Raw genomic sequence first — 20,593 nt, 5'->3', positions numbered from 1 at the left:
GTCAATACAAAAAGCCTTAAATGATAAGGGTTTTTTTTCTTAATATTTTATGGTTATGTTGTTGTTGTTTTTTTTTTTTTTTTTTTGGAAAATGTGTTTTGCATATTTAAAATTACCATTTCAAGACATTAATAAAGTTGTGGCAGATCCTGCAACTTTCAGTGACATTCACACTATATTTTTCATTCCAATTTTAACAATAAATTTTGATTTTATCTTACTTATAGTGTCTTGACTGAAAATGCACAATATTTTTCAATGAGTAGTGCAAGAATCAGAGATTTCAAATTATTGTTTACATGATTTCGAAAGAGAAATGATTCTAAGACCTGGATTTTCAGACTCTTGTTGCTTTTTATGTATGAAATGCTTGAAAAAATGTTGAAAATTAGTCCAAGGTGGTCATAAAAGAACCCAGAGCGACACCTAAAGCACTTCAGGGCTTTGAAATGGCCAAGTCAAAGTCTGGACTTTAATCCAATCCAATCAAAGAATGGTGGAGTTGGTTGTCATATGGTCGCTGGTCTAACCACTTATATACTTTGGGTCATGCAGAGTGGAGGGGGAACAAATGTTTGACTAAAGCAATTTCTTTACCAGAAGAAAAACGTGGAGCATCTTTGAAATGCGTCTCATGTCTGCAACCCTAATTATACGAGGAAAGACGGATCAAAGGATGAATCGGCTTCATTATTGTAAACTCTGGAGGTGTTTAATTGAAAGGTATTAGAAGAATCCCAGTATCTGTTTGGCAGTAATAAGTAGGTACACAGTGATACCTAATTATGTACACTGAATTGTTGTAGAAGCTAGCATGCTAAAGAGACTGAAATAAACACGGAGCATTCTCTAATTGGAGGAACAGCACAAAGTGAGCAGATTTACTTTCAGCTTTGAGTAATTTATGCTAAATTTCAGAGTTATTCTATTGCACAGCTGACTTTGAAGCTGACAAAGAGCCACTTGTCTGAAACGTCTCCTCCTTTTGTTGTCTTGTGTTCTCATCTTGACCCGGTCGCCTCTGAAAACAAGCTTCAATTGTCGTACAATGACACTGCATGCAAAGCAAATCAAATGAGGATAAAAGCAAGTCTTTAAAAAAAAATGAGTGAGCACTTGTAGAGATGCAAATAGTCCCTGGAAAAAGCATTGGGTACAATGGAGTATTTCTCTCTCAGTAATTGGACAGATACATGGGAAACTTTGAAGCTTACCTCGGAGTGTTTCTGGTGTGGTTGCTAAGCTAATTAGTGGTAAACAAGCAGATGGTAACTGCTTCTCTGATTCTCTTAAGTTGTTTTAGGTCAGTCTAAAGATGCAGCTTTCGGGCTCAGACATTTTTTAGGGTGTTTTATCCAACACATTGAGATTTTTGTCTTAGTCCAAGTTTCCTGTCTTCAATGGTACAATTCACCCTTCATCTCGACTAATAACAATTTGATGATTAATAGCTTATGAGAGTAAAATGAGTTCGATAAACTAATAACGTCCGCTTAGACTTTCCTTTAGCGCTGTAGTTTGACCGCCATCCAGCAGAGGGGGCTGCTGGGGGGCTACCCCTCCATCTTTAATATGTAATTAAAGATGGAAGGGTATTTAATACAGCTAACACAAAGTCCAGTTTAAATGTAATGTTTTTTTGTTTTTTTATTCAGCATATTTTTAAAAATTTAGTCCTTTATGTGAAAAACGGTCGTCCCCCTTGATAAAAAAGAAAACACGTTTTTTAAGAAAATGGCCTCTTTGCAATTAATTGTCAGTCGATGGAAAAAATGAGACAAAAAAATCTACTATCTTTACATGAAGGATGTATCTGGTGGATATTTCACTCTACCTAGCAAAACTGTTACTAGGAATAAAGCTTTAAAAATAAATGTCTCGCATTTGGTTACAAGGGACTCAAAGCTCAGCCTTTATGCAACGCTGCCACTGACTGTTGTCAAACTTTATTAGGAGTACTCCCACCTACAAGTGCAAAAAAAGTGTCATGTCTGGAGCATCGCAGCTGCTGAACCAAAGAAAATCTTGTGTCTGTCTCTGAGAAACTGCCAGCGACAATAAAACGGCAAATGTGTTGTCACACTTCACCTGACATGTCTAATCTCCTCATTTTGTCCATTTGTCTTTCAAATGTCCGACTACGCTCCATGTTCTGCAGTTGTGTACTAAACTCTAATGAGGTAAAATCCCGGATGAGCTCAGAAGCAGCAGTGATTTGGGTCCTAATCCCGGCATGTAGTACAGCTCCAGCATACAAAAGGCATAAATTGGACTTAAAATACCTTTTTGATGAAGATCAGCAGCTGCAGATGGTTTATTGAATATTTTCTTATCTTTAGATGCTCAGATGTTGAAAATATACCCTGAGAGTGACTGCCGAACCATGAAATCCAGTGTTACAGCCATGAAAGCTGCTGGTTTTGAAACCCTCCTTCACAAATGCCGACTCTGAGGAAAGGCCTACCTACTCGTCCGGACAAAGAGAAAAAAGGTGGATTTGATTTGCCGTTTGTTTCCTCCACGCCCATCAAAAAATAAACATTTGTATTTCGGTCTGCGGAGATGTCAGGGGGGATTTACGCGGCCCCCCGTTTGTGTCGGTGGCCTATTTAATGCTACACTGCACACCCCTCAAAAAGGTGGAATAAACGCATGGCTCTTCATGTAGAAAGCCATATTGCAGGCTATCAAATAGTGAACTGTACCAGATTTAGATTCCTGGATGGGCCAAGATGTCGATTTGAGTCATATTTCTGCTCTGACATACCTGAAATTAGATCCACTCAGAAAGCGCAATGGGTATTTTCTTCTTTTTATTTTTTATAGGAACGGGGCCCAAGACTCTGCTCCTCCAATCAGAGCAGAGCAGTTTTAGGTATTTTGGTGTCTTTTTTGTGAGATGGACGGGCAGATTTGGGTTTTCTCTGCAGTAGTGAAGACGCTGCTCTGGTCTGTCTCGGTGAAGAAGAAACTGAGCTTAAAAGGCAGATTTCTCAAATTGAGGTGCTTGATCTAAGATCAAAACTCCCATTTTTACTGTCTGACATTAAATCAGAACTTTACTGCTTCAGAATAGGTAAGATTAACAAAATCATGCATATTTGCTTGATGCCAGAAGAATTATTGAGAAAATGTAGCAAAATATAGCAAATGTCATTATGGCCAAACATTTAAAATTTGAGTTTCTATCATTCGTGGGGACGTATTTCCAAGATAAGGTTTGGTAAGCCATAATTTAACTTTTTATGCTGCTTTCAGAGCTGTGGCTTCTTCCTCTCAGAGCGGTCCTTCAGTCCACGTTTCACTCGTCCTTTGCTTTGTTGATTTAAATGTCTCACGTCAAAACAATCCCTGGATTGCTGAACATTTCCATCGTATTTTCTTCCTGAATATAATTGTTTACACAGATGAATGAAACCTCTTCAGAATATGGCAACTGCACGCAATAAAGATCCACAATTCTTTGAGATAAAACCATAAATGTATGCACATATTTGTCTCTGGTTATCTCAAAAGTTGTGAATCAGAAGCCATGACATAATTATCTGGGTTCTAGATAGGAATATTAATCTAAGCTCTTAATCTTCTGGCATTTGAACACAGAGCGTTTAGTCTGATTTACTGTCAAACGACGAGAAAAAGTGACTGCATCTTTTTCTCCTCTATTTCTAAAAAGCTCCAAGCAGCTTTTTTTTTTCTTTACCTTCTGATATCAGCTGTCATTTTTTAAGGCAGCAGATTGAATCCATCACAAGCTCAGCAAAGCTCCTCTCAGGGAGGATTCCAGGGATTTTCTGTTGCTTCCAGCTACATGAGCGGGTCTGCAGAACACCGACATCCAGCACAGGAAACACGAGAGTGGGAGTGAAGGTTATAAAGTGAAATTTTTCTATTGTTACGGTGAAGAATGTGCTCTAATCAAGACAAAGCCGGAGAAGCACAAAGCTCTGCAAATGCTAATGGTAATTAATGTCCATTACTACATCTGAGAAGGTATGCAGCACCAAACATCCATGAAGTAACGGGAAAAAATCAAGAAATAAATAAATGACTGACATTTAAAGCGGAGGCAATTATTGGCAACACTCAACCTCGTGTTTGCGTTTTTCCCCCGAAGTGAATGAAAGAAAACACAGTGCTTCTGCAAAGAGTCACTCACAAGCAACTTAACAATTTTCACAGCGAACGGAGAGAAAACGCCATAAGAAACAGACAGATGACGAGTTTGGCATTTTCAAACAAAAACTGCTTTTCACGCGACACGGATAAAATGTGCAAGAGCGGAAGACGAAACTTGCTGTTAAACCGACGCCACACTGTCTTTTAAAGTCAAAATATCCTTGTTCTGACTCTTTATCTGATATCAGAGACAATATGAGTCATTCAGAAAAACGGTATGGAGTGTGGAAAAGCTAAAGCTAGCCACTTTCTTACAGTCTGAAATATTATTTCCAATATGTACTTTTATTTTATTTATTGACCAGCTGTAATCAGAAATCTCAACACCAAAAAGGTTCAGTAGAAGATTCAGGTTAGTGTATTTAAGAAAGTATAATTTAAATACGCATTAAATTTCAACTTGTTCATCCAAATATTGTTGAAAACTGTTGAAATTGCCAGTAAAGCCCTTCAAAGAAGAGTCCAAATAAATTATAAAACCCCTAAATAATGTTATTCTAATAGGTTGAAATATTACAAGATTTTTATTAACTCTAGGCTTATAAATCTTACATTGCTTTACATGCTTACATTAAGTTTTGTACCAGATTTAAATGTACTGAACTTCCAGTAAGTTAAAGTCCATTTTGTTGCAATTCAAACGAAGCCTTTCGGTCATGTTGCTTGTTTAACGGTTCAAGGCCTTTGAAAACTGCCGCCAACGAAGACAAAGCAGCAAACAGCTTCATGTAAACAGGAACCTGTCAGTGAAGATTTCACGGCTTTCATAAGGAAGATTATTGTTATAAATAAGAAAGAGTAGATGTGATATCAAGAAGGCTTTTTATGTTTTATTTCTGACTGGATAGCATTACGTTTTAACTCTCAGCTTCAGCTGAAAGCACAGACATGAATAAAGTAATTTCATCTCAGAGTCTTTAAAGGACATTTAATCTTAACAGTACATTCAAACAGCCTTGAGAGTGAAAGTATTATGTCTGAGATTAAACTGATTTAGCTTCCTAAAGTTTTTCAGCGTTAGACTTTACTCAGAGTTGAACCAAACACAATTCAACCTTTATTTGGTTGGCGTGGATGGAGAAGTGCCGGACAATAGTTTAGCAAAATGAGAAGAAAACAGCTTTTTGGATTGAGGAAGGAGGATCAAGAGACAGCAGGTAGCAGAGGAGACTTATTGATGATTTATCCCCAGGGATCCCAATGGTGATCGATGAAGTGAAGATGGAGCAGCAGAAGGAGATTCTGCACAAGGAAAGTCCTCAAAAATCTAAAAAGTCCTGCATGGATTAGCATTCAGGCTGGAAACCAGCACCATGGGGTTTCAGAGACAATGGTAAGATAAGAAATGTTAAAAAACACACACAAGCAACTGCTAAGTCTTTCTGTCCCAAACCTTTATTAGTTTGTATGTACTTTGTCATATAGATAAGATCAGAGAATATTGCTGCTTTTTAAGTTTTAACTCTGTAACACTGACTGAAAAAATAAAGAATTAAAAGAACGAATTAATATATTGAACAAAATACAGGACAATGCTTTAATAAATCCTGTTAGAGGCTGCAAAAAACTTGAAACTGGGACAGAAGTTCACCTTCCAGCAGGCCAAAAAGTATAAACGTCCTGCTCGAGCTTTAATGGGGAAGCTTAGAACAAATCTGCTTTAATTTGAATATATTATATTTAATCTGTGGCTTGAAAACTGGTGTTCAAAGATCCTGTCTGTCTCTGACAGTGTCATACCTAAAAAAACGGTAGCAGTACAGTCATTGCAAAAAAAAAAAAGGTGGATCTAAAAAGCTCAGGGGAGCTAAATTTAAATGCACTCCACACTTTTCAGATTTTTTAAAAATAAAATAAATTGTTGTAACATATCAAAAACCCAACAGATTCAAGTGGTAAGGATATGTTTCCAAATTTCATGCTGAACCTACTTGTTGTATTTTAGTTTTCGACCAGTAAAGAAGCAAAAAACATTTTTTTATAATTGTTAATAAGGAAATAAAATATTTTTCTGTAGGACTGTTCTTTGAAGCCCCCAAAAAATAAAAAATAAAGTCTAAAAGGACACAATCTACTGTCATCTCAATGTAATGTGAAAGAATAACCACACAGCTGCATGACTCTGCATTTCTGTTTGGATCCAACCTCACGTCTAAATAATGTGACCGCTTTTGTGGCTTTGTGTGCTTCTCTACAAGGGAGAACAAACAGGCAATTCAGTGTTACCTTATTTCTTTACAGTGAGTGCACACACTGAAAGGCAAACACAAGCAGCTAAGTCAGAGTCATAGAGCTGGAGCTCCCTCTATGGGCGACAGGTGACACGTGCGCCCTGCTGGACTGCATCCCAGTGACTTCACAGCTTGTCAGCTCTTTTGATAATTAAATCCTGACCTCAGCTGTTTCCTTTTTTTTCCCCCTTACAGTCGTGTAAGTGTGAATGTAGATCTGATGTCTCTAATTATCGTTGGAATAACACCCGGTCCCTGGATGGCTGCAAATCAGCAGGGCTTTAGGGCAAATTAAAAGCTGAATTTTCTCAAAAATAAAAATCTCAATTGCTATTCACTGTCAGACCTAAAGAAATTGTGAAATTTTGAAAAATTCAGTTTGAAAAGTCCGGTCAAAGCGAAGCTGTTAAGAGCTGATGTTGGAAAGGTTCTGCGGCTGTGCCTTTGCAGGATCAAGTAGGTGGAGGGATAACACACTTCCAGCCTTTCTGAGCGCTCAGAAGGGAGGCTTATAGGCAACGCTGAGTGGGCAGGAAGAAGCCTTACAGGTGGGCGCCAAAGTGACTGGGTTTCATTTTACAGAAGTGGCAAAAACAGACAAAGGAGAGTCTTGCACGAGGCTGAGTAGGATGGCTGCTGAATAATGTGCCTCCGGAGGAAAGCAGTAGTGTTTATTCCTGAAGATGATGTGTCTGTGTGAGTGTGCGTGTGTGTGTGTGCAGCGTCTTTTTTTGCTTATTCAAGCTCCTCTTCTTCAAACTCCTCCAGCCTGGCCATCAGTCTTGTTTGCATCTGGTTGATGTCAGATGTGTAGTTCACCTCCAGCCTGTAACGGAGCAGCTTCACGTCAATATTATGGGAGGAGAAGAGGTAGCTCAAAACACTTCAAAACCGTAAACATCCGGCGTTTCTACAAGGCGGACCTTTTTTTCCTCAGCTGCAATATCAAATTAAAAAAAAAAAAAAAAAAAAAGCTAGTTTTATCACAAAGTCTGCTATCATTTCAATCTCAGACGTTCCAAAGATGAATAAAAGGTTCTGTTTCCTTTTTGATAAGATTGAGATGAACATTTTACAACATCAACCTATGAACAAGATGTCAGAGGAAGACAGAGGCGGAGCGGATTCACTGCAGGATGAAACACAAAGAAAAGGTCTGCCTCGCTGTTTAGACAGCAGTTAAAGACCTCTGCATATCATCCAGTGAGATGCAGCTGCCAGGAAGCTCTTGTCGAAAGGAACTCCAGCTACACGATGTGCTCATTCGTTAACTTTATGCTTTGTTTATGCAGAATGCTTCCCCTCCTAAAACCAAACGTGTTTTTTTTTTAATTTATTTTAAATGTGGGCCCATCTGTATTTATCGTCTTGGAAAAAAGTGTTTCCTTCTCAATGTGAGTTTGTCGACTCTGCTGGACCGAATCTGACTTTGAACTGACCTGGGTGTTATCCCTATGTTCAGGTTGCTACTGGAGACAGGAGTTTGAGCTTTCCTCAACTGGAACTCGGCTGAGATCATCTCTGGCGTCAGCTGGATTCCCGGACCTTCACACCTGCAACACAGTTTTACATGAATGACATCATGGGTGGAGGGGAAAAGGGAGGGGCTCACCTGGAGGCGGTGTGGTGTGTAAACAACGATGTGAGGGGCTTACGAGGTCTCTGTTAGCTGCAAATGATAATCATTGGGGGGGCCAGGGAGAAGAGGAGGGGCAGAGAGAGGAAGGATGTCTGTGTCGTAGTCGACAGACCTGCAGGAGAAACATGCAAATATATAATAATCCTGTGAAAATGGATGTCTAAAATCTCACTCTGCACAGAAGCTGTGGGATTTGTCGTTTCGTCAGGAGTCTGTGCAACACAAAGAACGGCATTTCTGCAGGTTTCACCCACTCAAATTTCAAAACTGTTGAAGACCATTACAAATGAAATTTAAGACCTCTATTGAGACAAATGTACAAAAGAAAATTGTATATTAGTGCATATATATTATGCACTAATATATTCTTTATTTGAAGGGGGTTGAATAAGACTGACATAACACATGTCATGAACATGAATAAGCCTTCATGAATAGTTATGACTGTTGTCATAAAACGTCATTCAGTAAATTATGACACTTTTAATACAAAGTTGACATTATTCAAAATGTCTTTGTTATGACAACTTGGCATTAACCAAGAAATCATTACTGATATAAATTTGTTATAAAAGTATTACTGATTGCACTGTTATTAAAGGTAAAGTTTAAAAGGCGAGTTAAAAACATTGTGAACCCTCATTTCTTCCTAATCGGCATTGAACTGTTCAGTTTGGTACCTAAAGCAAGAGCCTCCATCATGCTGGATGAGTGTAAATCACACTGTAAATCACACGCTGTTGCTATCTGGAGAACGGTCAGATGAAGAAAGTGTTTGCACAGAATAGCGTGCAAAAGGAGAACAGGACAAACCAGAGCCGTGTTTGCTAACACGCTACATCAAATATCACTTCCTTCCTGTCTTTTTAGGCTGAAAACTGAATAAATCATTATTTCTCCATGTTAGCCTCCATACAGACTGACCCAGATTCTTTAATAGACACACTTGAGCTTAAGATGAACAACAGCACTACAAAAAGAGGAATGAATTCATCTCTCCTTCCATCGAGATTTAATTTATAGACTTTAAATAACATGTCTGAAAATTGAGATTCAACTTATAGTGTATAAGGCTGTCCTAGCATTCTCTCTCTGACTCTATGAATGTGTTATGAGTAATGGTGGATATATTACAAGCAGACAATCTGACATTCAGCGACCTGGCAGGAGGTGGAGTATGTTGGACTCCTCCATTACATATTAATACGGGACAACCGTGATGAGCTGTGTTGTCTGTAATGCAGTGTGCCAGATGATGGAACGAACACCGAAGCTGGGACTACAACGAAGGATGTGGAGGGTTACAGCCTCTCCAGCGGCATAAACATGAGAGTTAAAACATGTCTGAAACATGACATGTAAGACATCTCACTTCAACAATTGTTAAGATGATATTAGCTATGAAAATATCTCTAATTATGCTCGTGTAAACAGAGGAATTCCTCTAAAAGCGGGAAGCTTGTATTGCGTAAACAAAAAATGTAGGACTTCAAGTGGAGCCTTGGTTTTTCGCGTGAGAAATATGCAATATTTGTTTACTTTTTGTTACGGCTGAATTTGGTTTTTGGTTCTTGTTTTCAAATCGGAGGACGAGGCAGAAGCAGAATAAGTTGATGCTGAGATTACCCAGCATTCTTTAGGTAAAAAGGCTATTTTAACCTTCTGGTTAAAATGACAGCACTCGGCACATACCTACGAGGAGAGCTCATATTGGTGACTGGGAGGAAGACCTGTTTTATGTTCATGCTGGTTGCTTCCTGTTGTTAGGAAAGAAAAAAAAAAGATGAAACTGAATAATTTTAGAAAAAAAAAGCTATATTTTTCCCTTATTCATGAGTTGAAAATGGAGATTGGGTCCACAGAAAAATAAAAAAAGGACATCAAAAGAAACATAATTGCTAATTCCAGTTCTTCTGTCACATTAAATTCCAATAAAATGTATTGTATTGTTGTAATCTGAGAAAAAAGAAAGAAAATTACCTGGTAGTGAAGAAAGTGTGCCTGTGGAGTTAGTGGCATTAAGCCAGATCTGTTGCTCTCACAGAGTGCAAACCTACACAAACCATAATAATCGAATGTAAGAAGCTTTAAGAAAAATGAAAACGACAGTGTAAGTTTGAGAGGCTGTGTTTACTTGGGCAGAGCACAGAGGTGAACCTCCTTGTCGCTCTCCAGGTACTTGGGCTGCAGTTTAAAGGTCTGAAGGCCCGGGGTCGGGTTCTAAATCAAAATGTCAGTAAATAAATAATCAGCCGGATGTGCTTCCTGTACGAATGGATGTGAAGTCACAACAAATCCCATCCGTACAAAGATTCTGAGAGGGTTTGCATTGAAAGGCCTGATGAGAGTTTCAGGAGGCGTGAAGGAGAGTCCAGCAGTCTTCATGTCCATCATTCTGTCTCCCTCTTCGACTGGACCCTGCACTTCCTAAAAGGGAGATAATAAATATGACAGACATACTGACGCGCATATTGAGTCTGACATACATTTTTCTTACATTACGGTGCGTCGTCGTTGCCGGCGGTGCAGCACGAAGAGGTCTGGCCAGCGTAGTGGGATAATAGGAGCTAAACGCGTCCCAGGCAGAAGGGGGTTGGTAACCCATCAGCTTGTAGTGCTGGGGAACCTGGACAGCAGCAACGTTAGCATGGTTAGATTACCTGAATCTTAGAAAAAAGTGAATGCATTTTTACCTTCACATCGTCTCAAAAAAAAAAAAAAATAAATAAACCTTATATTTACTCAAAGACAATCATTTTGTAGATTAGAAGCACAGTAAATCATTCTGGCTGCATGTTGCTATCAGAGCCTCCTGCCATATGTTATTTCAAATGCTCCACATGAACTCTGCTTTCTTTAATATCACTTCCTAGATGCACAGTCCTTCAGCACATCATATCACTTCCTCATATTATCCACACCTGCAGAAACAATCAACTTCTACGTGGTTCTTTATGCTGCTTTTCCCGCGTGTAAAACAAAGCAGCCACTTTGTACGTTCAGTCAGTATGAATGTGGTTGGATTTTCTGTTTTATAGTCTTCTTCTGTTTTCAAATCTAAGCAGGAAGGTTGTACCTAAAATATTCCCTAGCGTACCAGACAATTAATGGGTCATTAAATACTAATGAGGGAAGAACATTTATTTTTGTGAAGGATGAAAAGGTGAATAGTTGGTAAAGGCCACCTGGAGACGGTGCGGACATGCTCTCTGCTGGGTTTCCTTCTCAGTGCTCCTGTCTACAGGCATAACTGTTAAGCTAGCCGCTGATGCTAAGATAATGTGAGTGTGGGAGCATATGGCTGTCTGTCTCAGTAAAGAACTCACAACCTGACCGGTGTGTTCATTGCCTTTTGGCAAATGTCAGCTGGAAAAAATAGGATGGCGATATAATGCTGCTGTAAAAAATTAATATAGACAGGGTTCCTGCACATACTTCAGATTTCTAGAGTTTTCTATAATCAACAAAGAAATAAGCTTATATTTCTACTTTGGTCAGGTTTTAAATTTGGATGAGTGGATTACTAAAAATATGGAAAAAGGAACACATTTTGGAATTATAATATTTTTCCTTCACTTACATTTTCTTCCTTATCTAGACCTGGAAACCGCTCCAGACCCTTTCTATCATCTTACTATTGAATTAGAATCCAACACGCTGCTGGTTACATATCCGGTGATATATGAGCGCCAGGTGCTTTAATAGGTGCTGACCTGGAGGTTGAAGAAAGGAATGTGTGCTGTCACGGTCACGTCGATAGGATCCACAGGCAGAGCCACAAAATTCCTAAGAGCCTTGAAATATCAAGAAGACAAATGGACATTTTTATTCAACTCAACTCTGAGGTCCAGAACTCTGCAGGGCGTCTGAATCAAAGATTTAATCAGAGCACCAGCATCCCAGCTTCCTAGCTGATTCCATTGTTGGATCAATTATGTTTCCCACAGGAAGTAATGGATGAAAATTGCCTCATTTCTTCATGTCAAACTGTTTAATTGAAAATGTACTGGAAAAAAAGAAGAAGAAAAGCGTATTACATTATGCAGAGTTTAAAGGCGTTCTCACCGTGGAATTGTCCTCATGGGGGGAATTTGGGAAAAATGACGGCAACACATCGTCTGGAGATATGACACTTGCTCTGTCCTTAGCTAAGAAACAAAAAGATTAGCTGTAGATGCAGCATGTCATCCTGACGTTTTTTTACCTGAATAGTACAGATGATTCAAACCGTTCCCCTTCGACGAATCCTTCTTTATACTGTCCACCAGTTTCTTTAAAGAGGCCAGTCTGCGCTGCATGCGGCATTGGATCACCACCTGGAAGGCAGACGCGAGCCTGTGACCGATTTGCCACAACTTCAAACTTCATGCTGACTCTTAATTATTTTCTGACATTCAAGACTTTTAGCTTCCTTCCTTTCTCCATAACAAGCTTCTAATGAGGTCCGGCGGACTCGGATCAGTTTCATTCTGCAAACTGAAACCTTTGTGAAATTAAAAAAGTGGCTCGCCAGCAGCAATGAATCATCTTAGTTTCATCGAGTTTTCCCTTCGCTTATCTTATATTGTAGACGCCACATAAAGAGGTCTGCTTATATGCTAGAGTAATTAATATAAATAAGAACACTAATGGATCCTGACTGAACCTAAAGCCAATTAGAAATTTCCACCTGACTGAGCTGAAAGTGACAGGGCTGCAGGGGGGCTAACCCTCTAATGAGGCACACAGAGAAAATGACATCCGCCTTCATTCATTTAAACCGACTTTTTTCTTTTTTTTCTTTGTCCTGGCATAAAAATTTACAGAGAGATATTATCCACTAACAATACCACACAGTCCACTCCTGATTTTTGCACTTATACCTTCCGAGCTGCCTGCTGGAAAAGTGTGAGGGCTCTTTGTTTCAGGTCCCAGGAAATACTGGTGTACGACTGGAAGTCCGGTACTTCATCTTGATTCTGGAAAGGATTGGGGAAAACTTTACTAGAAGAACAGCTTAAGGACTCAGATCTGATTGGTCACAGTGGAAAAAGTATGAATATAATGGAATGGATAAATAGAGATGCACCGATCAGATATCAATATCTATATTGGTACCGATGTCGAAAAAAAAAAAAAAATCTTTTTTATTTTTTACATGTTTGAGAAACTTTGTGAAGTTTTTGGTGTATTTAAGTATACAGTGCTTGTGCAGAGTTCTCAAATGAATGTGTATAAATTCAGTACATTTATATTTGTGTGTTTAAAAAAAAAGAAATGTTTTAAATCAATTCAGTGAAGCTTCAGATATCTGTATCGGTATCGGTCGTGAAAAAAGTGGATCGGTGCATCCTTCTAAACAACCAGGTTACTCCCCCACCTTGTTTTCAGTTGTTCTAATGTTTCAATTTAAAATGTTTAATTTTAACATAACAAACAAAGAGAAGCTAAAGGATGACCCATTCGTTATCTCGAAGCATCCGTTTCGATGACAGTTGGGTCTGCTCGGGAGCGAAGTCTTCATCTTGCCTCTCGTCTTTTTTTTTTACCTTTAACACAATCAGCACATGATTACTATTAGCATTCCGTCTATAAAACTACAATTAAAGTGTAATAAACGGTTTAGACTACAAATAACTCTCTCTTTTCCACACGCATTACTTGATTCTGTCTGATTTGAAAGAAAAATGTAAGAATTGTGTAAATAAAAAGTGAGTTTTAGCATATAGCAAATAAAGCAGATGTTTCTGGGGGGGATTTACACAACATTTCAGCATTTGGTTATTGCAAAAGCACTTAAAAGAAAGGATTTCAACATATTTCTCTGCTACATCAAGCCTAAAATCTTTTGGCTGATGAGGAAATGTTCTCCTTGTCACAGGAAATAAGGCAGCCTAATTTAGTGATTTAATATTCCCAGGTGGTAAAACTCTTCCTGGAAGATTACAAAACTGTACGTCTGCATAAATGTTTGTGTTCTGGCCTTTAATCAGCATTTCATTCCTCCCATAAAAACAAGAGTTCCCATAAAATATAGAAGTAACGTGCTGTGATATGAGGCTGTAAAACAGACAACACTCCCTGTGCATGTGCATGTGTGTGTGTGTGTGTGTGTGTGAGTGGATTACAGCATCAGCGATGAGATGAGAAAGGAAGGGCTGTTAAGCTTCAGCCGTACAAAAACTCGTATTTCAATACTGAACTGGCTTTGGCCGACCTTGCCTTGTTTCTATGGTTACTAAATAAAATCAATCACTTAAAAGCGGAAGCATTTTTCACGATGATAAAGAGCATATTCAACAGAGAAAAACATTGAAAACATAAAGATTAAATTGACTTTTAATGGGAGTAATTTACACAACTGAAACAAAATGTTGGATTTAAAATATTATTTTCAAAATTTTAATTAAAGATCATTCATATATCAAACTGTATGGTGTTATTTGATGCCACTAATTATGCCCAACTGATTTGAACCGGAGACTGCAGAAAATGTGATCATTCAGGGAAGCAGAAAACAAATGCATGCCACACTTTTCAGATTTTTTTGTTTTTGGTAAAAATATTGAAAATTATGAGATCTTTTCCTTCTGCTTCCTAAGAAGACCAAGAGCAAAACAATGTGAAATCAAACAAAAGAATTGCTGTGATTACAGTAAAGACCCTAAACATCCAGATACCACGTGTCAAAAGTGCCCTAGTTAAAGTTCAGACCTAGTTTAATTAAAAATCAAACCTGAGAGTTGTTGTTTTCAGAATATTTTCAAATCTATGTATAATTTTACTTCTCTCTTCTTCTATAATGACACACAGGTCACTCACATAAAATCCCTTTAAATAATTTAAAATTTGCGGTAATGACGTGACGAAATGTAAAAAAAGTTCAATGCTATAAATAATTAGTGTACTTTCTCACATACTGTTTACTGCTGAAACTCACCATGTATTCCTGCAGAGCCGTCTCTCTCTCCTCCAGTATCTGCTTCTGCCTTTTCTTCGACATTGGCTCCTCACCTAGATGAACTTGGCTGATTGCAACACACAGAAGAAATGGCCACATGTGGAGGAAAAAGTACAAACAACAGCGTGGAGAAATGTGCAAATGTAGAGATTTTCTGAAACCCTTTTCTTAGTTCTATTGAGGTTTATTAAGAAAGACTTCACCAACCCAGCAAATCGACACAGCATTTAAGATGAAATCCAGTTTTGGAGTTTTACCTACCATTTGATATAGTTGTATTGCTCCTCCTCAGTAACCTGCTGAACCTTTTTCATGAAGACAGCCTCTTTCACCTGATTGTTTAGATTTCCTTTCTTACCGCCGCAGGAAAAGGCTGAAGTTGCGTTAGTGCCGAGGACATAAAGCAAGAGACATCGGTTACAGTTTAATGGAAGCAAATTGAGTTATAAGAGACAGAACAATTGTTTAAAGGGTCACAGCCATGTCAGGTTTAGGAGTAAAATCATTGGGGTTGCAGTTTAGGTCTTCTGAATCTGGTTTACTCGTGTCTTTGATGAGAATTTTCGCCATCCCTCCAGGGCTACAGACATCCATGGGAGATGGTTGGGGAACATCCGCCTCATTTTTTACTGCCTAGAGAGAAGAAACAGCACAACAAATCTTGTCAAGACAAAGAAATGTATAGATCAAAAAATTAAATAATAAAGAGAAAAATGTACTAAATAGGAACCTTTAATTTGTCGGCCTCCTTGACTGAGGTCTGCTTGCTTTTACGTCCAGAAGATGGTAGGGAAGGACGAGCTCCGTCTCCTACGGGGGCTTCAAATCTGACATGTGGTGTTCTAACAAAAATATACATAAAAACAAAAAAAACAAAGCTGGAGTCTAAAGGTTTGAATAATAAAAATAAGTAAGGCAACTTAATAAGCAACTTTATTGGATTTAAGAGACAAACATGGTTGGCAAAAGTTGCAGTGTCTTGTTGGAGAATCCGTGTTCACTCATCTTTACAACTTAAATGTATTTTGCATTTTTATTGACTTTTCAGTCCATTTTTATTGCATAAATACCAACACTCACTTTAAATTTACAGATGATATTTTCACTTTTATAAGTTATAAGAATTATTAATGCCAGCTGTTCAAACAGGTCAAACAAGTTGCAAACAGAGCAGAAAATCTCAAATTAAACAAATATTACAAACTGAATGTATGAATTTTAGGAGCTGTCAACTATTTTGACAAACTGAGATGGAAAAAAAAAAAAAAATTCAATTCAATATGAGTTGCATAATCAGTCCAGCGTGACAAAATATTCAGATAAATCATTAAACATGGAGCTGCATTACATCAGAAAAACACTGGATGATTTATTCTCTAAATATTGCAATGTCGATACTGATTATGATTAATTCACCTCTTTATGGCTTATTCTCCATTTTCCTTTATGAAACAACGTCTGATAAAGTATTATAATCCAACAGCCTCCTTGAAAAATTGATCGCAGATTTATTACATAGTGTCAGCAGAGTGTCGTACGAGCCTGATTACATTAATGCAAAAATGCAGAACTGAATCACGGTGATTAAAATATGACTGGATAATCTTTAGTTTGTTGTAAAAACATCTTTATCCATGTCAGATAAGTCATTCTGGAGAGACACCAAACAGGCAGAATCAAACATTGATTCAGCCTCAAGGTCTAGATATTTATTTTTTGGGGTATTTCACATGCACATGTCTTATCTATCATTTGGTTCCACTGTGGGAAACAACAAACATAGACAGAGAGACGGAGGGGGGGGGGGGGTTTTATGCTAAACATCCATTAAGAAGTATTATCTATTCTGATATCACTGCAGCAGCTAGCACGCTTTTTTTTTCTCTCCCAATGAATTATTAACTTTTGGGGAAGATAACAGCAGACAGTGAGGTGGAAGAAGCTACTGCTGCGTGATGGATGGCACCATCATTCTCATGGGAGCAGAATTAAACATTAGGTTTTTTATGCTAGCTGGAGAAATGAATGGGATGCTCTAATCAGGCACACAAAGCCATTTGCGGAGAATCTGTGTTTTCGCCTCAGACTTGTCTTATTGGCAGTTTGCTCTCGGAAAACCTCGAAACGTTTTTATTGTTTCATAAGAGCAACAGAAAAGAAAGAAATCATTTTAACTATTTATGTGGGACATCCAATACTCATGACCACAAGTTTACACAAACACACACACACACACATACACAGAGTAGAAAAACATAAACTAAAAGTTCAACCTCATTATTTCTCAGTGTTTACATCCCAATACTTTGTTGAGAAGTTTGAGATTCTTAACAAATCTCAAACTTTGAGATGCTGTACGTATGCATCGTTTTTTGGTTGCTTTACCTGAGAGGTAAATTGGGCCTGGAGAACCCGGTGATGGTGCACAAGTAGGGCTTGGTGTTGAACTGTGAGACGACCAGTCGGAAGGTGAACTGAGACGTTTCATACTGGAGAGGACAGAACGTCACGGTCAGCAGGACTTCCCCATTGGCTGGTATCACACCTGCAAAATAGGGTTTGCACGTGATCTGAGGCTAACGTCGCTGACTTTATGAAGATACTGACTGTTTGTTTTAGCTACATGCTATGTGCTAGCATTTCTGGTTAAAGTAAAACAGATTTATTTGAAGGTTGCTTAGTGCTAAACTAAGCAACCTTAGTTGCTTAGTTTAGCACTAAGCTAAACTAAGCTTAGTTTAGCTTAGAGATTTGTTCACAGACATTGGAGTCTGAAAAATCTCTAACATTCTCTCTTATTCTTTCTTTTTTTATTATTTAAACTGGTTCGATGCCAAAGAAAAAGATAAAAAGGTTATGTCTTTATTATACAAAGTATGCATCAAATACATTCACCACTCTGTACTTTTGGTCTTTTTCAGATACAAAAAGGATTTTTGTATTCGCCGCGCATTGCCTAGCGCCAGCCTTCAGGGCTTTTTGTACCCAGTATGAAACCCAATAATTTCAAGTTACTTTCTGTAATATCTTCATATTATTTAATAATGTGGTAATTTGACTCAGTTAAATAAAATCTACCAGCCTGAGAAAACTCATATTTTGGTTTGATCAATTAAAATGAGCTGGCACCAACACGGATCTGAACTACAATTAACGCAAATAGGGAGTAATATGAAAACTTTTTGTGAGATTTGAGAATGTTTATTAATTTTTCACTCCATAATTCATCAAAAGAACTGAATTTCCAAGGGAAATAAATTGATTTAATATACTTATAATTATGGAAATAAAACGGATGTGGACTTGGGTAAAATTGTAACGTGTTTTACATATTTGTTAGTTTAATCAGCGACTCTAGCTTTCCTTTAGTCAGTTTGTGTTGATGCATGTGTCCTGTTTGTTTCTGTTTTGCTCTGTATTGACCTGGCAACATGTCCAGGGTGTACCTGCAATGCATAAGTGGATTTAGAAGATGATAAAGAGAGATTCTTGCTTTAAAGTCAATTTTTATCATGCTACCTTCCTGTCTCCCGTCTATTTAGGGATTGAAGAAGATAGTGAAAACTGAACCATAAGGTCAACCTACCACTATTGTGTGTTTTCAAGCAGTGCTGTTATCTGTATAAGGAGAAAAGAGGGAGCCCATATCGGCATGTCCAAAAAAAAAGAAAAAAAAAACTGAAACTCATTTGTATCTTTCTTCTTCTCGTTCCAACAGTTAAGCCAGCTGTAATCCGGATCCCAAGTGCTTTTTCCGCCATCTGTTGTGATGCTTTCCAGACAACCGATTGCTGCTGTGTGGCAGCGTGTGGAAACTGGAGGGACCCTTCAAGTCCTGCAAATGCTTATATAATACACAACACATGGCTCTGAAGATTGGGGAAAGCAATGAAAGCACTTGCTTTGTCTAGTGGCTGGATTCTAAATCTGGAGGGCTAAAAGTAAGTTAAAGTTAAAAATAAACTTTCATTACTATAGCCACAAACTCCAATGTGTTTTGCTGTTTTTTGTTGTTGTTGTTGTTTTGTTTTTTTTTGGACAGATCAGCATAAGATAAGAAGAGTGATAGTTTTCTTCCACAGATAATTAAAAGTGTGGTGTTCGTATTTTTCATTATTTCCTTTTGATCGTCTTTGAGATGAAATTAAGCAATTTTACACATCTTTACCTGTGACGGGGTGGATGGAGTAGGCATCATGTGGCTGAATAATGCACACCTGAAACTCAAAGTCAACTGGACAGCTGCATCTCAGGGGAATTACATGATCAACACTGGAGACAGGGAAGAAGAAAAAGAAGATTTTAAAACCAAGGTTAGCTGCATTGAAGAATTCAAAGCGATATAGTCCGGGCAGATGGAAGGTAAAAAAAAAAAAAAAAACGTTCCACACACACCTTTGTCCGAGCGGTATGGCGGAGAGGTCGATGTGAGTGGGGATGTGCAGGTCACTGATGACAGGATAAGCATGGACTGGAATTAACAGGTTCTCTTCATCCTTAAAAGGAGAGGAGTTGGAAAACGCTGAGGTGAAAGAAGTGTGACGAAGGTCGACCTTAACAAGACGCTAACCTTGCAGTGAACACGGATGCAGTCGCTAAAGTAACGCCAATCATCTGGGCAGAAGGCAACGTTCACAGTGTAGGCGAGGCCGGGGATGAGCCGGTCCTTAGCACACACAAGGAGGCGAGAGTCAACACTGACTGGACTCAAGAACAAGTGATTCAGGGTAGATTCAGGTCAAGGGATACCTTTTTGGTGTAAGTTGTCTGGAAGTGCTTTGTTAGGGTTGGAATTATATGAATATTCACCGGTGCATTTGAAATGTTGATTAGATTCTGATGGAGAAAAAGAGCTTTCATCAAGTCCTGAGGACCATTTGAGCTTCACCAACTCACAAATCGGTGTTTTTGTCTGGACCGGAGTTATCCTCACCACGGTCTTGGTGTAACTCTTCCCAAGCTCAAAGCCGCTAAAGTGAAGCTCAGCGGGTTCTGCTTCGATGTGACTGTTAACTTTCAGTCTGGCGTAGATTTCTTAAAGAGAACATGAAGACATGATGGGAAAATCAAATAATTAAAGCAGCGCATCAGAGAGACAGGGTTGATGCACGCACTTGAATCCAACAGATGATTTGGGAGGACTTTGCTCTTGGTCTCCTCCACCAGCTGGCTCAGGGGCAGAGACCTCTCTTTCTTCTGGATCTCCGATTGCGTCTGCGGGACAGGCGGGGCCACCTCCATCCTGGAGAAAGGTAAGCTCTGCCTCCTCATGAGAGGGATGGCAGAAGGCTGGAGGGGAGTCAAGGAGACTGCTGTGTGTTGAGAAATAATAATACTGGCAAACCTAGAAATAAGCGATGAGAAGACAGAAAAAGGCAGTATTTATTCACATAGGATCAAATTTATTAGTACTACTATTATTTCTGTTGTTGCATGTTTTCTATGTTTCAGGAGAGAAAATTCAGACTTATTTCTGCAGAAGTCAAAATCCACTAGGAAGGAAGGAAAAAAGGATGGAATGGTGAAAGGATGGAAGGAAGAAAAGAAGAAGTAACTGTTTTAACCAAAACCACTGTTACACATGGGGTTAGTGTTGCCATTTCA

General features: G+C 38.5%; 1 protein-coding gene across 7 annotated transcripts in view; it reads right to left on the bottom strand.

The window, feature by feature from the left end:
* The window catches only part of cfap221 (cilia and flagella associated protein 221), a 35,615-nt gene that overhangs the window by 10,312 nt on the left and 4,710 nt on the right, over window positions 1–20,593 (bottom strand). For 3 of the 7 annotated variants that reach the window (XM_015030859.1, XM_015030858.1, XM_015030852.1), the window contains 24 exons: window positions 20,104–20,301; window positions 19,923–20,023; window positions 19,739–19,825; window positions 19,560–19,655; window positions 19,385–19,485; window positions 19,158–19,261; window positions 17,375–17,534; window positions 15,720–15,831; window positions 15,532–15,622; window positions 15,251–15,362; window positions 14,969–15,056; window positions 13,488–13,577; window positions 12,912–13,007; window positions 12,278–12,365; window positions 12,115–12,197; window positions 11,763–11,843; window positions 10,547–10,675; window positions 10,357–10,476; window positions 10,184–10,269; window positions 10,030–10,102; window positions 9,742–9,806; window positions 8,066–8,161; window positions 7,850–7,963; window positions 5,553–7,236 (listed from right to left, as the gene is read on the bottom strand). In XM_015030859.1, coding sequence (XP_014886345.1) covers window positions 7,146–7,236; window positions 7,850–7,963; window positions 8,066–8,161; window positions 9,742–9,806; window positions 10,030–10,102; window positions 10,184–10,269; window positions 10,357–10,476; window positions 10,547–10,675; window positions 11,763–11,843; window positions 12,115–12,197; window positions 12,278–12,365; window positions 12,912–13,007; window positions 13,488–13,577; window positions 14,969–15,056; window positions 15,251–15,362; window positions 15,532–15,622; window positions 15,720–15,831; window positions 17,375–17,534; window positions 19,158–19,261; window positions 19,385–19,485; window positions 19,560–19,655; window positions 19,739–19,825; window positions 19,923–20,023; window positions 20,104–20,260 — 2,421 coding nt within the window. In that variant the 5' untranslated portion in view covers window positions 20,261–20,301 and the 3' untranslated portion in view covers window positions 5,553–7,145. Of the gene's footprint in view, window positions 1–5,552; window positions 7,237–7,849; window positions 7,964–8,065; window positions 8,162–9,741; window positions 9,807–10,029; window positions 10,103–10,183; window positions 10,270–10,356; window positions 10,477–10,546; window positions 10,676–11,762; window positions 11,844–12,114; window positions 12,198–12,277; window positions 12,366–12,911; window positions 13,008–13,487; window positions 13,578–14,968; window positions 15,057–15,250; window positions 15,363–15,531; window positions 15,623–15,719; window positions 15,832–17,374; window positions 17,535–19,157; window positions 19,262–19,384; window positions 19,486–19,559; window positions 19,656–19,738; window positions 19,826–19,922; window positions 20,024–20,103; window positions 20,334–20,593 lie in introns of those variants that run through there. The other 4 variants (XM_015030856.1, XM_015030855.1, XM_015030853.1 and 1 more) reach the window with 3 other exon arrangements.

This window comes from Poecilia latipinna, unplaced genomic scaffold, assembly GCF_001443285.1.
Source record: "Poecilia latipinna isolate Pla-1442-1.1 unplaced genomic scaffold, P_latipinna-1.0 Scaffold194, whole genome shotgun sequence".
Lineage (NCBI taxonomy): Eukaryota > Metazoa > Chordata > Actinopteri > Cyprinodontiformes > Poeciliidae > Poecilia > Poecilia latipinna.
Note: the sequence above shows the minus strand (reverse complement) of the source record. Positions and strands in the feature narration are given on the sequence as shown.